The sequence below is a fragment of the Limulus polyphemus genome, unplaced genomic scaffold, assembly GCF_000517525.1.
Source record: "Limulus polyphemus unplaced genomic scaffold, Limulus_polyphemus-2.1.2 Scaffold2530, whole genome shotgun sequence".
Classification (NCBI taxonomy): Eukaryota; Metazoa; Arthropoda; class Merostomata; order Xiphosura; family Limulidae; genus Limulus; species Limulus polyphemus.
In genome coordinates, this window is record NW_013668140.1 from 10,512 (window position 1) to 26,723 (window position 16,212).

Below are 16,212 nucleotides of genomic sequence, written 5' to 3' on the forward strand. Positions count from 1 at the left end.
TACAGAAAACTATTATCCATTTTCAGTTCAAGATTTCTAGTATGATAGATAAAACTTTCAAATAAGTGACAAAATTTAGTTTATAAATTTTTGAGCTTGAAAGTTTATAGTTTTATTTATTTGTTTTTATCATGTTATCATTTTTCTTTACATGAAAAGATGAGAAAAATCTTGCCAGACCTAGCTTAATGAAGAAAAGTATGTCTGTTGCTTACATACCAGAAACTCAGCATCCTTCCAGTGTCAAAGCTAGTGACACGTGTAATGTTGACCATGTGAGTCGTCTTTCTCGTCCATAACATGTACAATGTTGATTAAACAATGAATAATCATTTTTAACTAAGTTATATCAATAAGATATGATTTTTATACGAAAAAGCTAGTTTATATCTTTTTACTTATTGGTAAGAAAAAGTTTTATTAAACTTGTAACTGAGAAATTTGTGGGAAGGTTCTACTCATTTTTAAAATAATTTACAATTAAACCTCAAATATATATACATATCTTTTAGAGCTTTGTTTTTGAATATGTTAATACATGTAAAATAGGTGAGTGTTGTCAGTTAAAAAGTTTAGTGATATAAACTTTATTTTCATAATATGCAACAATGATATATCATTTGATCTGGGTTTTATTCCTTAGGATTCTGAACATGTTAAGTGAGACACAGGAGTGGGTCTATTATTTTGATAATTTCTAAACATATTTTCAGTCATTTTTGTATCAAAAATACTGTGCATATGTATGTGCAGCAGAATTTATAAATATGAAAAAAAAATACAAAATTAATTTTTTTTGGAATATGAATTTTGAAATACCCATTAAAGTATAGGTTTTTCTTGCACCATTATAAAAAAACATTAAGGTAAAACAGGTAAAATTTATTTTGATTTGTAGCTTGTGTGAAAGTTGAGTGATTATTTTCTTCATCAAATTCACTTGTCCCCCTTGTGACTCAGCAGTCAGTCTGAGGGCATATAACATTAAAAACAAAATTTTGATACCTGTGATGGTCAGTGCATAGATAACCCAATGTGTTGTAGCTTTGTGCTTAACAACAAATAAACAAACAAAATTGAACTTGCTTATACAACAAATTTCCTACATCCTTGCCTCCCTATTTGCTTAAGACTGGTTTCAATGTCTTGCTCTGTTACAATCTCATGAATTGGTTATTGTTTTTGTAGTAAAGGGTTGTACTAAGTATTTTCCAAATCTTTTAGTTTAAAAGTTAAGTTCACAAACTTGTAATTATTTTCTCTATACTTCTAAAGTTTCTAACTTTAATTTTCCCCAGGGGCTAATTGGGTCAAGTGGAGATTAAGTGCCGTCTTGTCTGATTCTCTTGTATGAATAACAACATGCTTTTTAGTCAGCCTGCTGAGTTATTCTTGTCAGCAAATAGGGCAGTAGTTGTGGATGAACTCATCCATGATCTTCACTGCCCATTGGCCAACTGATCTACCAAGCACTAATAAATGTTTTTTTGTGTCAAAAACTCGAGGGTTTATTGCCACATTATAAACCATTTTGGGACCTGGGAGAGCAGAGTTTTAGCAAATTTCACTCAGATTTTGCAGTACATTTTTACATAGATTCTACCAGTATTTACATAGGTTTTCTACAGATTTTAATGTAGATCTTCACCTGAATTGTTTGTAACTTTGGGTGTGTATTATTTATTTTATTCTATTTTGTCTTGTTTTAGGGGAGCTATTAAAATTATCCAGCAAGTGTTAGCAGTAGTTTAGCTTTAGATGCCATTATGTTCACTTAACTTAAGGCTAGTGCCATAATGTTCATGTCAATGAATTATGATTATTTAAGTTCACCATATGAGGATGGTTATTAGTGTTTTAATGTAGCATAGGCTCTGATGTTGTTGGAATTGTATTTTCCTTGTTTATTATTTAATGAAGGTATTTTAATTGTCAGTGGAACCCAAGGTAGGGACTTTGATGTTGCCACTTGAGTGTATCATTGTTTTACTTAAGTAAACTAAAGTGAAGATAATATAACTTAATCTAACTTAGAATTGTTTTTCTTTTATTTACTGGTTCTATTTTAGGATATAGTTTACACAGGCCATCAGGAGCCTTTTTTGTTGTTGTTCTAACAAAGTCTCTTTTAGCTCCTGCTGGTCCTACATTTTCCATTTAAAACACATGCACATGGCATCACTTGCTCATTCTCTTGTAGTGTATTGCATTGTATTGTGTTCTATATATATTGTCAGCATTGGAGCTCAATAACAATTTGCCTTCTATGTGAAATCAGTGTTGATCTAATTTTTTTGTGGCACAATTTTTGCACCCATTGGGAAATACATTTGCATACGAGATGTCCAAACCTCCTTTTTTTGAGTGGCAAGGCTTCTCTACTTTGCTAGAAATTCTTGAGATATCACACCTTTATACATTATCTGCCAATCCATTTATGTTTTTCTTTTGCTGCAGTAAATGTATTTCAAACATACATACACTTTTATAACTCAAAGTATGGTAGGATAAAATCTGAAGCCAGCATGACTAAATCTAGATAGGCCTACCAAAGGTATATCTAAAAATATGACTTTATTACAGTGTTTTCATGTAGATACAATAGCGAGTTAAACACCAGTTTTTGTGATGCACCATAAAACTTGTTTGTAAATGTTAGTATAGGACATTAAAAGCTTAAAAAGGTTTTTCATCATTATCAACCACAATAATACCCATTTTTTGTTTATTTTGGCATTGAGGTAAAATATTTTTGAAACAATACTTTTCCAAGAAAAAAACAAAGTTTAACAATCTACATTCAAATAACTGTGTTATTGTTTGATATAGATGCTGTAAAAGTAAGAGCATAACTTTGATGTAAGTCAATGTGCTTTAGTTATTGTAAGTAGCCTTTTGTTTTCCATTATTTTAAATAAATACTTAAATTATTCTTATGTGTATTAAGCTCAAACAGTTGCTCAAATCACTAATTTTTACTCTTATTCTGAAATATTATAAGAGGACCAGATTTAGAGTGCAAATAAGCTTTTTCTTGTTCCACAGATTTACCAAATGAAAGTTCTTTTGCATATTTTTTGAGAGTCGCACAAAAACAATAACGGTACTTAAATAATTAGTGTTTCTTTTGTTAATAAATACAATAGTTGCATAAAGCCTAGTTATTTGTCACTTTTTTATTATCTGTGTTTTCTGAAATTAGATATAAATAAAGAAGAAATTGCTTCAATGTTTCTCTTTATTTTTGTTTTGATATATATCTCAGTTAATTCTTTTTTGTTACTAGATGGTTGATTCCTGACAAATGTGCTTTGTTTTCTCATGGAATAACTATATTTTGATGTATTCTAAAGTATTTTTTTATAAAGAAAAATAAATCTGAGATGTAAGAGAAAGGAGTTGATTATGCTCTGCTACTGAATAAAGTTCTTGAAGCAAATAACAGATCTTCAGAAACATACAGTTGTACGCATTTTCAAATGTAATAACTTTACACAAAGAAAGACAGAAATATATGGAAGGGTACATATGGGTCTACACTCACTCAGGTTTTATACTATCTTTTCTTGACCTCTGTTAACCTTCTGCATGAGTTTTTGCCATTTGTTAAACACGTTAACACACATATTGGTATAAGTAGAAAATTGGCAAGATACTGAAGAGTAATGCAGCTATCTATTTAACCTATTTTACATAAGTGACACCTGAGAAAAGTCTAGTACAAATAGTTTTTGAGCGGAAGGTTGATTAATAGTCATGGGATTGTCCATTGATTAAATGTTATTATTTCTTTTGACCCTTTAATCCAATCAGGCTCAATTTGTTTTTCTTCTTCCCAAGTTTGGTATAAATTTATTTTTTTGCATGTATTTATTATAAATTACCGTATATTAGTACTATATTGTGATTTATTTACTAAAAACATAATGATTTTATAATTTTGGATAAACAATTGGAATACTAAAAAAATGTTTTCACAAATCTGCCATGGTTATATTAAAAAAGGGACATGTTCCAGACTGAGCAAAATTTTATAACATTTTTTTACTTTCATAGAAGAATAGTGTATACTTCATTTGGTGGATTTTTATCCCCCTGTCCAAAAAAGGATGGAGGGGAGGGGGTAGACATAACGTTGTATTTCTGTGCATTTGCCCCGTAGACATTATTTTTTGCATGATTACTAGAGTTATAAACATATTTTAATCAAACTTCGTAGGTCATTTCCCTTGGAGTGGGTAATAATCTTACTGATTTTAGGGTTTTTAGATAAAAGTTAAAAGTCACCATTTCAAAAATAGAAATATGGTTTCTGTGAAAATTAAAAATATAATTTCAAAATACACACACAAACACTCCTTGTGTATCAACACACTCTAATCACAAAAGGTTAATGGTTAGGGTGATGAGCCACTCTATTGACAATTATGTTTCTTTTTTCTTTTTTTGTTTAAGATGAGCTATATTTTATAGAAGACACACATGCTTGTAGTCCAGCTAATCATTCAATTTTCCTGTTCTTTAAGCAAATTTCATGCTAATAGAATTTGACTTTCTTGCAGGAGATTCAAATATTGTTCAAGATTTTCAGACAGCAAAATTCAGTTTTCTGAGAAATGGGGAATGATATTTGTTCAGCCTAGCTTTATCTTGTATTTATCAATGTTTAATTATTTTGTGATTAATATTAACTTGATAATGTAGCACTTCAATAAATTTATTACTTGAAACATCAATTCAGATTAGATTGGATATCTAAAATATCTTAAAAGCTACATTATTTAGTATTTAGTTAATAAAGATATACTTTCAAGTGAAAAATAAACCTTTTTTTTTTATCACATTTTACCTATTAATTTATTTTTTGATAGAGTGCTGGAATTGATGAAGAATATATTACTTTTCCAACACCCTCTCCACCCAGCATAGAACAAATTGACAACGACACAGGTAATTCATCTGATGGTGATTTTGAATTGCCTGTTTTTGACACATCATCTTCATCTGTGGGTAAAAGGTATGTTTAATTTCTTTACATTTGAGGTTCAAAATCTTTTTTTTTTGATAACTGATATAACACATTTTGTAAGTTGAAATTACTACAGGCAATAAAATACAAAATAAAAAGTATTGAATTGTAAACCCATTTTAAATATATGGTGAATGTAATTTTCATAATTTAATGGATCGAACCAATTTTGTTTTTGTAACCAAATTCGACAGAACTGATCTTTTTTTTTTCTCTCTCTCTGTTGTTTAGAACACATATTCCCAAATGTAGGAGAAGCAGTTCTAAAGATGATGAAAAAATTACAGATAAACTCTTCCTGAAGTCTCAGCCTTCGACTATAGCTATGGCAGCAGATCATGGTGAACAGCCAGAAAACAAATTTAAAGAGGTACATGTAAAATAATTAGCAAGAATAATTCTTTTTTTTTATTAATCTTTATAGTCCACAAGCATGTGTAGATTAAAACTGGATGTAAATTTAAAACACACCATGTCTATCTGCACTGTGAGAAGAAAACATACAGTTTAATAATTTTATAACCCTTCTCAGACCTTAGGGGTTCATTGATATACATGTTCTTTTCTTACAGTAGAAATATGTAATGAAATTTTATTACAAACTTTCTAGTTTTGGCTTTAAAAAATTCATGCAACTTGATATACTTTATCTGTTATGTTTTTAAATTTTCAAATTAAAAAATTTTTTCTGAGGCAATTTTGAAAAAAACTATTAAAATACTTCTTTCTAAAATGATCAACTTACCTCTTCACACAGCAGCGATTTTTCATGTGTCTGATCTTAAGATTTTGTGTATATCATTAGACTTGAACTAGCTCCAACCTAAATCACATGTTTTGATGGGAACTGTTCTAGTACATGGTGAAATAATCATGCAGCAATAGCCTTTCACCAGTAGGAGGCAATACATTCTCCATGGGCAGTAGCTTCCCATAAGCATTTGCGCTTGGAGTTAACTTCATTCTTAAACTTGGCACTGCCATTAACAGCCATCCTAAATTTTGAAAGATTTTGCTCAACCTTTATGATTCATTTGATTTAATAATCTTTAAAATTATAGTTACTGTCTTTCTGACTATTTCTAACTATTACTTTGCCAGGCCATGAGTCTTTCTTGTAAAGTTCTCCTAATTCCATAAATCTGTACATAACAGTTGTTGCATGTAAAAAAAAAAAATTCTGAACAGTTCTACACCATGAATTCTCATGTTTCTGTGGCTTTGTCCTTTTGTGGTTCTAGCTCTGTTCACAAAACCAAAATTTTATCTTGATTGAGACTAGTTAAGGTTCTACATTATGGTTGTTTGCTAAAATCAAGATGCCATACATTCTGATGTCTTGAAATTCCTCACAGCTTCTATCATGTTTATGGCTGCTGGTAGTTCTTTGTCTATGGAAGATGTTACCAACAGTTTTCACCATTTCTTGTGCATTATCCAATCCTGAGCCCAACCAGAAAGTCAACATTTTTTTCTATTTTTACTGTCTAGTTTTGCTCTGGTCACATCGTTTTCTGTTGAGGAACATGTCATTCCTCTCTCTCTCTTTGTTGCTACGTTTTCAATTTTTCCTTTGTCCCATGTTTCTTCCTGATCTTTATTCTGTGCTTTCATGCCATAGCTTTATTCTTTTACCTGACTTTAGTATCCAAGCTGAGATCTTCTTGTCTCAGCATCATTCCCACTCTTCTCTACCTCATTCTTATTTCCACGATTCCTTGAACATGACTTATAGTCATTCCCATTTCACCTTCTTTGATCCTCAATCCCTGGAATCCCTTCTATCTGCTTGGGGGTTGACCCTCTGTCTCTGGGGCTCATTTCTGCCTTCACCTTCTTTTTGCTCTATCCTTTTGCCATTTATTTTCTTGTTGTTTATCTCCTATCTGAGGCCCTTCACCGGGTTTCAGATAGATCTTCTGAGGTATCTTGGGTGCATCCTTTTTCCTACTTATACCAGAGTCTCATTTTCAGCTCTCTCTCTCTTTTCACATGGTTTCTGTATAGTTTAGGTCTTTTCAGACAGTACACCTTTTTGTTTGTTGTTCATCATTCTCAATCTTCCCTATGTGGCTTGCATCTCACTTCAATCATTTGCCACAAGGTTTTTGGTGTGTTCCTCACACCTTGGAGTCTTTGGCAGAAGTTGTTTATGAGCAATTTTCTCTCATTTTTTTAGTCTATCATCATGCTTGTTATCCTCACATTTCTTCAGAGGAATAGAATTTCTTCATCCTGCCAGTGACTATCTCTTTTTGTATCCAATCAACTTGAGTCATTTTGGAGCATTTCTTTTGTTTTTGATGACCTGTGGACTCCCTTCATGTTCTTACCCATTCTCTTCACTTCTCCTTTTACCATTGTTTTCCTTCACCTGCCAATCCTCAGCACAGCCTCTATCATGAGGACAAAATGTCAGAGTTCCAGGTTTTGAATGCCAAAGAGAGAATCTCTTGCCCCTCTTCAGGTTACAATTCCAGTTTTTTCATTGTCCCCTTGAATCTTTGGGACTGACATCCCTTCAATACTTCTCAGAACCACTTCTGATGATTTCTCAGTTATAGATGAAGGGGTTTCTTCCTCTTAATAGGTTGTTTTTCCCTGGCTTTAGGATGAAGAAAGTCCATGTCTCTGACGCCTTTCTTCACATTCCCATAGCCCTGTTATCACAAGATTTGCTTGGTTTGTCCACCATGATACATTTGGCTACTTTTTACTTCTACTCAGTAAGCCTCTTCTACAGCCCAGCCCTTTTCCTCTAGAGGCTGTTTATCTAGGGTGGCTGGTCTTATTTTCTTGGTTGTTTCTGATTCCAACTCTACATTGTGATCCACCTTGGAGTCCATTTCTCTTCACATCACCTTTGAGCTCATACTTCTCTGTTTTGTCTGCGAGTCATGAAATATCTGCTCACCTCAGCTCTTTTGGTCACTGCTCTCGCAAGTGGTTGCTTTGGCTGTGGATACCCTCAACCTGTATTGTTCTCTTCTTTTTTGTATGTGTCATGTGCTATCATCCTTCCCCCAATATATCTTAGCAATGTTTCATGACCCTACTCATCGAGTCCTGTTGGTAGCACCTTATTGGCAGATCTGTATTGGTTTTCTCTTCTCCACTGACTCTTATCTTAACTACTTCTTTTCTTCCATCATCAAGGTTACTCTTGCTCCAACCTTCTACATTACTTTTTGATTCGGCAGTGCTGTGATTTTTTCCATTCCTTCCTTGATGGTCAATTTTTCATATTGTGTTGCCCTTCTTTCAAACCTCTCAATTCGTCCTTTCACTCTCTCTGTTTCATGATGAAAATGGTTTTTGACCAGAGATTGTATTGTTCTACACCATGACAGGATATCATGCAGCCTTGCCAGCCACTTTTTTGCCTTTTCACTGTAGTTTCATATATTTTTCCATGTCCTTCTGCCTTCTTCTGGTTCTTCTTTTTTATTTTTCTCATTTGGCTCATTTACTGATCAGATCTTTCTCATGGTTCTTTACATTCTTACCAAAACCTTGTTTGAACTCCTGGCCACTTGTTCCTTCTCTCACCTTTCCTTGAAGGCCTATTTCCTTTTCCTTCTGGCTTGAAGTCTTGGCTGTTCCAACATTTATGCCTTATATGCCTTCTGTACTCTGTTCCACAAATCTTACTCTTTTGTTCCATAACTACTCTTTCTTCCACAAATCTTACTCCCCTATGTTCCCTACTGCTCTTTCCTTCCTTATACATGTACATGGTTGGCTTGGGAGAGTGACCAGTTCTTTTCTCCCATTTCTCTTCTCTTTTCCTACCCACTATGATTGTTGGGTGATCTGGTGCTGCTTGACTTATACAGCTCTCTTTTGGGATGCCCACTATAACCTATTCTTGCTGTGTGACCCCTCCTCATCCATGAATCTTTAGTCTGCTATTACAGATTGAGCCCAGCTTCATTTGGGTTGTTTGTTTTTCCAGAGTGGTTGATACTTGCTGAATCTGTCATTTCACTTTTCATCAGCTTCATTCCTTGTCTCACTCTTTTTGGAGACCATTGTATGAGATCTTCCAGGCAGGTAATTGGACAATGCCCAACAGGTATTCTTCATCATCTGGTGATTTTATCTCCAGTTAGATCTCTTCTCTGTCCAGTCATGATTCTTTAATCTATTCAACAATTTTAATGGGGTAAATATCTCATTTATTTTTTTATTCACTTTTAATAAAAGTATCATCGCCACCTTAGATTGTTGTCTTACAGGATATACTTACTTCCCTAAATCCACACCGATTCAGGGATAATGGGGTTTTCAGCAAGTCCATTTCAAACTGTACCTTGGAATAAATCCAACACTGGGTAAGTACCTGCCCACTTTCCTGGCTCGTATGTGCTGGCTTTTCAAAATAGGTTTCATGGTAGTCCATTGCACTTTCTCTAGTAAAAGACCTTTGCAGTGGATTTGGTTCAGGCATCCTCTCTAGAGGACTCCTCCACAGTTTTCAAATGGAACATGGGAGACCCTTACCATTCCCATTTCCTAGCCATTTGGTTGATTGACTTGAAGATTTCTTCACGACTTGTGTAATTCCTCCAGACAGAATCAGAATGGGCAGCAAAAGTGCAGTGGGAAGAAGGGAAGGGGTGTCCATCTGCAGGTCACCCCCATTACACTGTATGCCAATTTCCTGGGATGGAGGTAAAGTGTTCTCATCAGGAGGGAGCAAGGAACCTTAATATTCCTTTACGTATGGGGAAGTTAATTATACAACAGAACATATACCAAACTGTACAGTCTGATAATTGCCCTAGCCACACTACATCTCATGTCCTTTCAATGTGTGCAAAAGCTGAGTTGGTCTTGTATATTTTCTGCACATCCATGTGACACATTGGCCCATTTTTGCCTTCCTCCTTTCATACTTCCATCCTAGCAAAGAGTATACCCTGCCTGAGAAGGATGCAGTCTCCCATAAATGTTGCTTTTCTAGTAAGCCTCAGCTGTTGGATGTCATGCTCCATGTGCTTTCTATTTCTAACACTTTTTCTGAAGGTAACTTGTCTAGGTTTTCTCATTTGCCTCTCCACTACAGGAATGTGGGATTTTAGCTACTTTGTGCAGAGAGGTAGGTGGATCATTTTGGAAATTAACATTTTCCTTACCTGAAAATGTATTTCTGATAGATACTTCTCTACACACCTTCCTTCCCACTACTGGTGCACATTATTCTTGCTTTCATCTAAGAATGAAGTTAATTTTGAAAGCAAGTGCTTATGAGTATCTACTGCACGTGAAGGATATGTCACTCTCCTATTGGTGGAAGTTATTGCCTCATGATGATTAGACCATGTACTAATGCAATTTACATTTACAAGTTAGTGTAGAAAGTCTCAAAGGCAGGTGTGCGAGAAATAGCTACTGTGTGCATAGAGGTAAGTATTTGAAATAAAATTTTCATCTAAGGAAAATGTTTTGTCTTAGAATTTCATTTTTTTATCTTTGATCAGAACGTTGCAATTTATTCATTCAATGTTTCATCTTTTTTAAATTTTTGATCAGAATGTTGCATTTTATATATCCAGTATGTTTCAACTTGGTTTTTTCTTTTAACCCTATTGCCACAGGTATCCTTTTCTGCGCATGACACAAAGCTTTAGTGTATTACATTCAAAATTTTATTAAACTATTTTTTGTTTATGTTATACCAATTAGTTAACATAAAATCTTAGCTAATAATCCATATTTTTAATAGTATATAAGTTTTAAGTTCTTAATTCTATAAGGCAATATTAAAAAAAAAATCCTGAATTAAGGATAATGTTACACATTTTCTCTAGGTATATTCTCTTCCCTGTTGTATCCACCACTCTCTGTGGAAGCTGTCCGTGACCTGATTTGGGACTAGATGGAGTCCTTCATGCAGCTTCGTAGTATCTCTCCGGGAGGTGCTGATTTGAATTTTGATTCTTAAATGGGATATTCTGGGGAGAATTTAGACTCCCTGTTTCCTGCTCTTTCACTAGAGCTTCCTCTCTTGAAGGACTCATCTGATCAGTCAACTTCTGCCTAATTGGGACTTTAGGGTTGTTTTACATGCTTTATCATGTCATCTCTTCGAACCTTTCCCTCACAGTTTATTTTTTACTGCTGTTAGCTTCCAGATGCCATTGTTTTGATTTATTTGCCATTCATGTTCAGTCTATTTATGTTTTGCTCTATCCCGACCGATCATTTATTATTCTCTGTCAGAGAAGGTAACAAATCTTTTTCTCCTATTCATTTCCCTGGCTTTTCTTATCTTTACAGTAGATCAAACCCGGATCGTTTGTTATGTCTCGTCAGGGTGCTCAGATGTTAAGTGGTTTGTACGGAACCATTTCGAGGCCCTAGGAACAGACTTTTTATTCATTGGGATCTTGCAGTATCCAAGGATTTATCATCTGTTACTTTAACTAGATGGCTTTGGAAGTTGATCCATATTGGCTATTTGGGCTTATTTGTTAATGATCACAATATGCACCACATCACCTCTCACTAGATTTGACACCTATCAATGTCTTTGCCGACCCAGTTGAACTATTCTCTAGAAGATATTTTGTGGGACAGTATGTGGACTTCTCTCTATGTTCATATCTCATTGCCTTCATGATCTGGCAGTTTCCACTGTGGCTGTGTTGACTACTACTACTAGATTTTAACAGGGAAGTGAGTTACATATTTTCTGACTTACAGTTATTGTTCTTTTCTCTTTTAGGGTCCCTATTGATTTATTTTGGATCCCGCTCAGTGGCAAGTGTTGCCCAGTCAGGTAAGCTTGTATATAAATTCAGCACTAGCAACCTTTATATCAGTTCTTGGTTGCAATGGGCTCTGTCAAAATGAGGTGTTCTTTAAGACCATCTGGATGCAATTCTGGATGGTGATATTTTATTGCAATATTTCTAATGGATTGGTATTCATGGACTATCATTAGTAAAGCTAAAGGGGATTTTGCCAGTCCCTGCTGATCTTAGAGCTGAATCAGTCAAAATCAGTTTGCTTTTAAAAATTAGGGAACATGGTTCACCTGTTCCTCAGGCCTTCCCAACACTTATGTTCTCCCCTCACTTTTACTAGTGGAGTTCGAGAGTCCTTACCATACCCAGTTCTCAGTCGCTGGGATGGTGGACGGAGGATTTTCCTTTAGAGTGTTGAGTTTTCTCCACTCTTGGGAAAGAAGGTGAAGTTGGGGACCCTCCTACCTGGATCCCTGGAATTTTTTTCTCAGACTGATCAGAAGGATTGACCACTTTGATGTTGCTTTCTTTCATAAATTTAGTGGTTGAAAATGCATCACTCTGTGGTTACTGGTAGGGATCCTATCACAAATATATATATATATATATATCTGCGGTCCAACTGCCTTGGCCACCAACATGGGATATGGGTACCATGACCCCTTAAATCCAACCCAAGTTGTGGAACCTTGGCTGTTTGGTCTGGCTGGACCATCATACTTTTATTATATTCCACCCTTTTCAATTTTCTGTAGTTCTGGGTGAAGAGCATACCTGTTCTAGAGGTAGTGCAGTGTTCCCCACTTTGATACCACTTCTCGTGGTACATATAGTTCTCTCCAGACGCTTTCTGTATGATCTCTGTACTCACTGGCCCCTTCGCCTTCTCAATGTGGGATTCTAGCTATTAGTGTTGGCAGAGGTATGTATGTTTTGGAAGTTATAATTTTCCTAAACTAAAAATGTATTTCCAAACACACCTCTGCTGACACTCTCCCTCCTTTCCTTCCCACTAAGAGTCGGGGTTTGTTACTGACTGGAATGAGGTAAGTCGCGAAAATGTGATTTTATTGTCTGCATACAATGCTTAAAAACAGTACCTGCATAGTGGGCGTGTGAGGCTGGCATAAAGTTTTGTGCAAATTAGATATTGCTGAGGGGAGTCGAGTGGGGTATATAAAGACTGGAACAAGCGAACACAATGTTAGATGGCAAAAATGAAGATCGAGAAATAGCTATTGACAAATTTTTATTTTAGTTTATTAAAAATACTTCACTAAAAAATATGATTTTTTTGTATATGAAAGACTTGTAATGTTAACTGAAAAACTGTCAAAGTTTGTTAAGATATATTGAAAGTTAGGAGTATTAAATTTATAAAGACATCAAAAGAGGTCATGTGTTCAGTCAAATTGACTGAGCCAGTGTTGAGAGAGTTAACATATTTCTTTTGATACCTTATTTTGCCAACTGTAGTAGTTACCAATTCCAGCTATAAAGCATAAAATATAACTGAGAAAGATTAATTGGTAACCTATAACCTAACCTTTGACAGTTGCATCACCATTGCTTTTTTCAGGTTAGGGAATATTATTTTGGTCTAAATCAAGTTATATCTAATAAATAATTAATTATATTTTCTTTTCCATAAATTATAAATTATTTTACTTGTTTATGTTGTTTGAATATGATAAATTAATAATTTAAAGTAATTAAGGATTTGAGTTATTAAAATATTTTGCATATCACCTTCTGTAACTGGTTAAACTTAACTAAATTTACCAGATGTGTTGTTGTCAAAGACATCTTTATAGCTTTCAAACAGATATACTTTAACACAGAAACATTTTTTAGAAACAAAAAAGGATGCCTGTTATAAACATAAAATCTTCTCAAGTTTGTGGTCTGTTCCCAAGTTTATGAAACCCAGTTGGTCAGCAGTAAGCTTACAGACATACAGTGCTAAAATGCAAGGTTTGATTTCCTGTGGTGGACAGAGCCAGTTAACCTATTGTGCAGCTTTGTGCTAAAACAAACAGATAACTGTTCACCTCAGCAGTAGCTCCATCTAGTCACTTCCCTCTAAACCATAAATACTGTACACCACTTTATTCAATATACAGGCATGTGAATAGATTATAATTTGCTCTATCCAATAATATTTGAACCTTGCATATAGCTACTTTCAAATCTGTTCTGCATTATTGATTATGCGAAACACACAGAAGGAAGCTCAAAAGAAAAACAAGACATAACTAATTATATTCTGTAGGGATGATATTTTTCTAATAAATATAAACATATGCCTTGAAACTGGCAGTTAAATAGTAATAAAATCTGCAGGTGCATTGTTTACAGAACAAGCAGACTCCTCAGAGCTGTGTGGTGATGTATATTTTAACTTTTTTTAACTTTCTTTGCAAAGTACACAAAATACATGATATAAACTGACAAAATATGAATTCTAAAATATGTTTTGAGTTAACTCTCTCAATACAGGATATGTCAATTTGACTTACCACATGACCTTTTTATACTTATATAGTCTTTATAGATTTGATACTACTAACCTTTAATATAGTATATATATCTTCACAAAATTTGGCAGTCTTTCAGTAAACATTATAAGTCTTTCACATACAAAAAGTCATATTTTTTTGTCAAGTATTTTTAATAAACTAAAAAAAGATTTGTCCATGAATATACTGAGTATATGTTTTGAATAGTCTGTGTGCAAAGTGATTTTCATGTTAAGATTAGAAATATTTTTCTTCATCTCCAAAATCTCAAATTTGATTTGTGTAATCCCTAAAACCTCCTAAATACATTTCAAATGTTTGGTTTCAGTAAAACTATATATTTTATCCGTTATTTTCTCTACCCTAACTCTATAACAACATTGGTCAATTTGATCAACCTCGTAAACACTCCAAAAAATCTAAATTACCCATTTTTTCTTTCTAGAATGACTTCAAATTGTAACATGAAACTACATTCATTTATCCTAATTAGCTTTAAACTCATAACAGTATACATCTATTAATGATTAAATTTTATTGTTTTATTGCCCTTTAAACCATGTCTAACTACTACTCGCACCATTATAAGTTGTATATCACTTGGGGAACATAGAGGTCACTTTACGCTATCAAAGTACATTACCTTCAAGCAGCTTGCCTGCATGCCTCTTAAAATATTATTATTATTTATTTTATCAAATCTAACCTTAACTACATTAAATAGACCTCTATTTTGACATTTTAGTTACTTTTATAATAATAAATAAAGAATAAACATGAAAAACAAAAAATAAAGTACTTACCCAAATCTTCTTTTTTTCTTACTGTCGATTGTCGATGACAGTTAACCCTACATTTTTATACTAATGGTAGTAATGCACTAAATAATTTTTATTTACTTAAATAATGCACCACAGAACATAGACTAATAACATGCAAAAAATAGATAATTTTTCCTGAATCTCAGAATTTTACTGGCTTTCTAATTATGCGACAAGAGCTGTTACAAGTTCATCCATGCTAGTCGTTATCTTTTCAGTGGGAACAAAGCTTGTAGTAACAGTGAAATTGACATTTCTCTTTTCAGAAAACAATGTTATACAATATGTCATTTGATAGATGAAAACCTTAGCTTTCTATTGGTTATAGATAATGTAGAATTCAACATAAGAGAGAACTGTTAACAAATCATGAAAGAGAGGATGTGACAGGTGAGTGTGGCAAGAGGGGTCTGATTTTCTACTTGATAGCTCTGTAACCAAACAAAATTGAAAGGTATAAAAATTATGGTTTATCTGAGCAAAGACGATTTTATAGTGTGTAATTTACATTGAATTTCATAGTAATTGGAGGGGTGATGGATAAAAATAGAGAAGAGAATATTCGTAGAGAAAATGCATTACATGTGTCACTCTAGGGGAAATTCAGGATTTTTTTAAATATTGCCTTATAGAAATAAGAACTTAAAACTTGCATACTATTAAAATAAGGAATATTAGCTAAGAATTTATGCTGTACTAATTGGTATAATATAAACAAAATATAGATTAATAAAATTTTGAATGTAAGTCACTAAAAATTTTGTGTCACATGCAATAAAGGATGCCCGTGGTAATAGGGTTAAAGATTGTTAACCTATAATTTTCATGTAAATTTTGAAAATTCATATGCATATGTGCACTCAATACCTAAAATATGCTCACTAGTTGTGATAGGGTTAAAGTAATTAATCTCTAACCAATAAGGCCTGGCATGGCCAGGTGGTTAGGGCGCTCGACTCGCAGGTTTGAATCCCCGTCACACCAAACATGCTCGCCCTTTCAGTCATGGGGGCATTATAATATGATGGACAGTCCCACTATTCGTTGTTAAAAGAGTAGCCCAAGAGTTGGCGGTAGATGGTGATGACTAG

At 33.8% G+C, this 16,212-nt stretch overlaps 1 protein-coding gene across 3 annotated transcripts in view; it reads left to right on the forward strand.

Annotated features, from left to right (window-relative positions):
* The window catches only part of LOC106467214 (Bloom syndrome protein homolog), a 103,047-nt gene that overhangs the window by 9,770 nt on the left and 77,065 nt on the right, over positions 1-16,212 (forward strand). For 2 of the 3 annotated variants that reach the window (XM_022395348.1, XM_022395349.1), the window contains exons 5-7: positions 160-275; positions 4,872-5,017; positions 5,261-5,399. In XM_022395348.1, coding sequence (XP_022251056.1) covers positions 160-275; positions 4,872-5,017; positions 5,261-5,399 — 401 coding nt within the window. The remainder of the gene's footprint in view (positions 1-159; positions 276-4,871; positions 5,018-5,260; positions 5,400-16,212) is intronic. The other variant, XM_022395350.1, reaches the window with a different exon arrangement.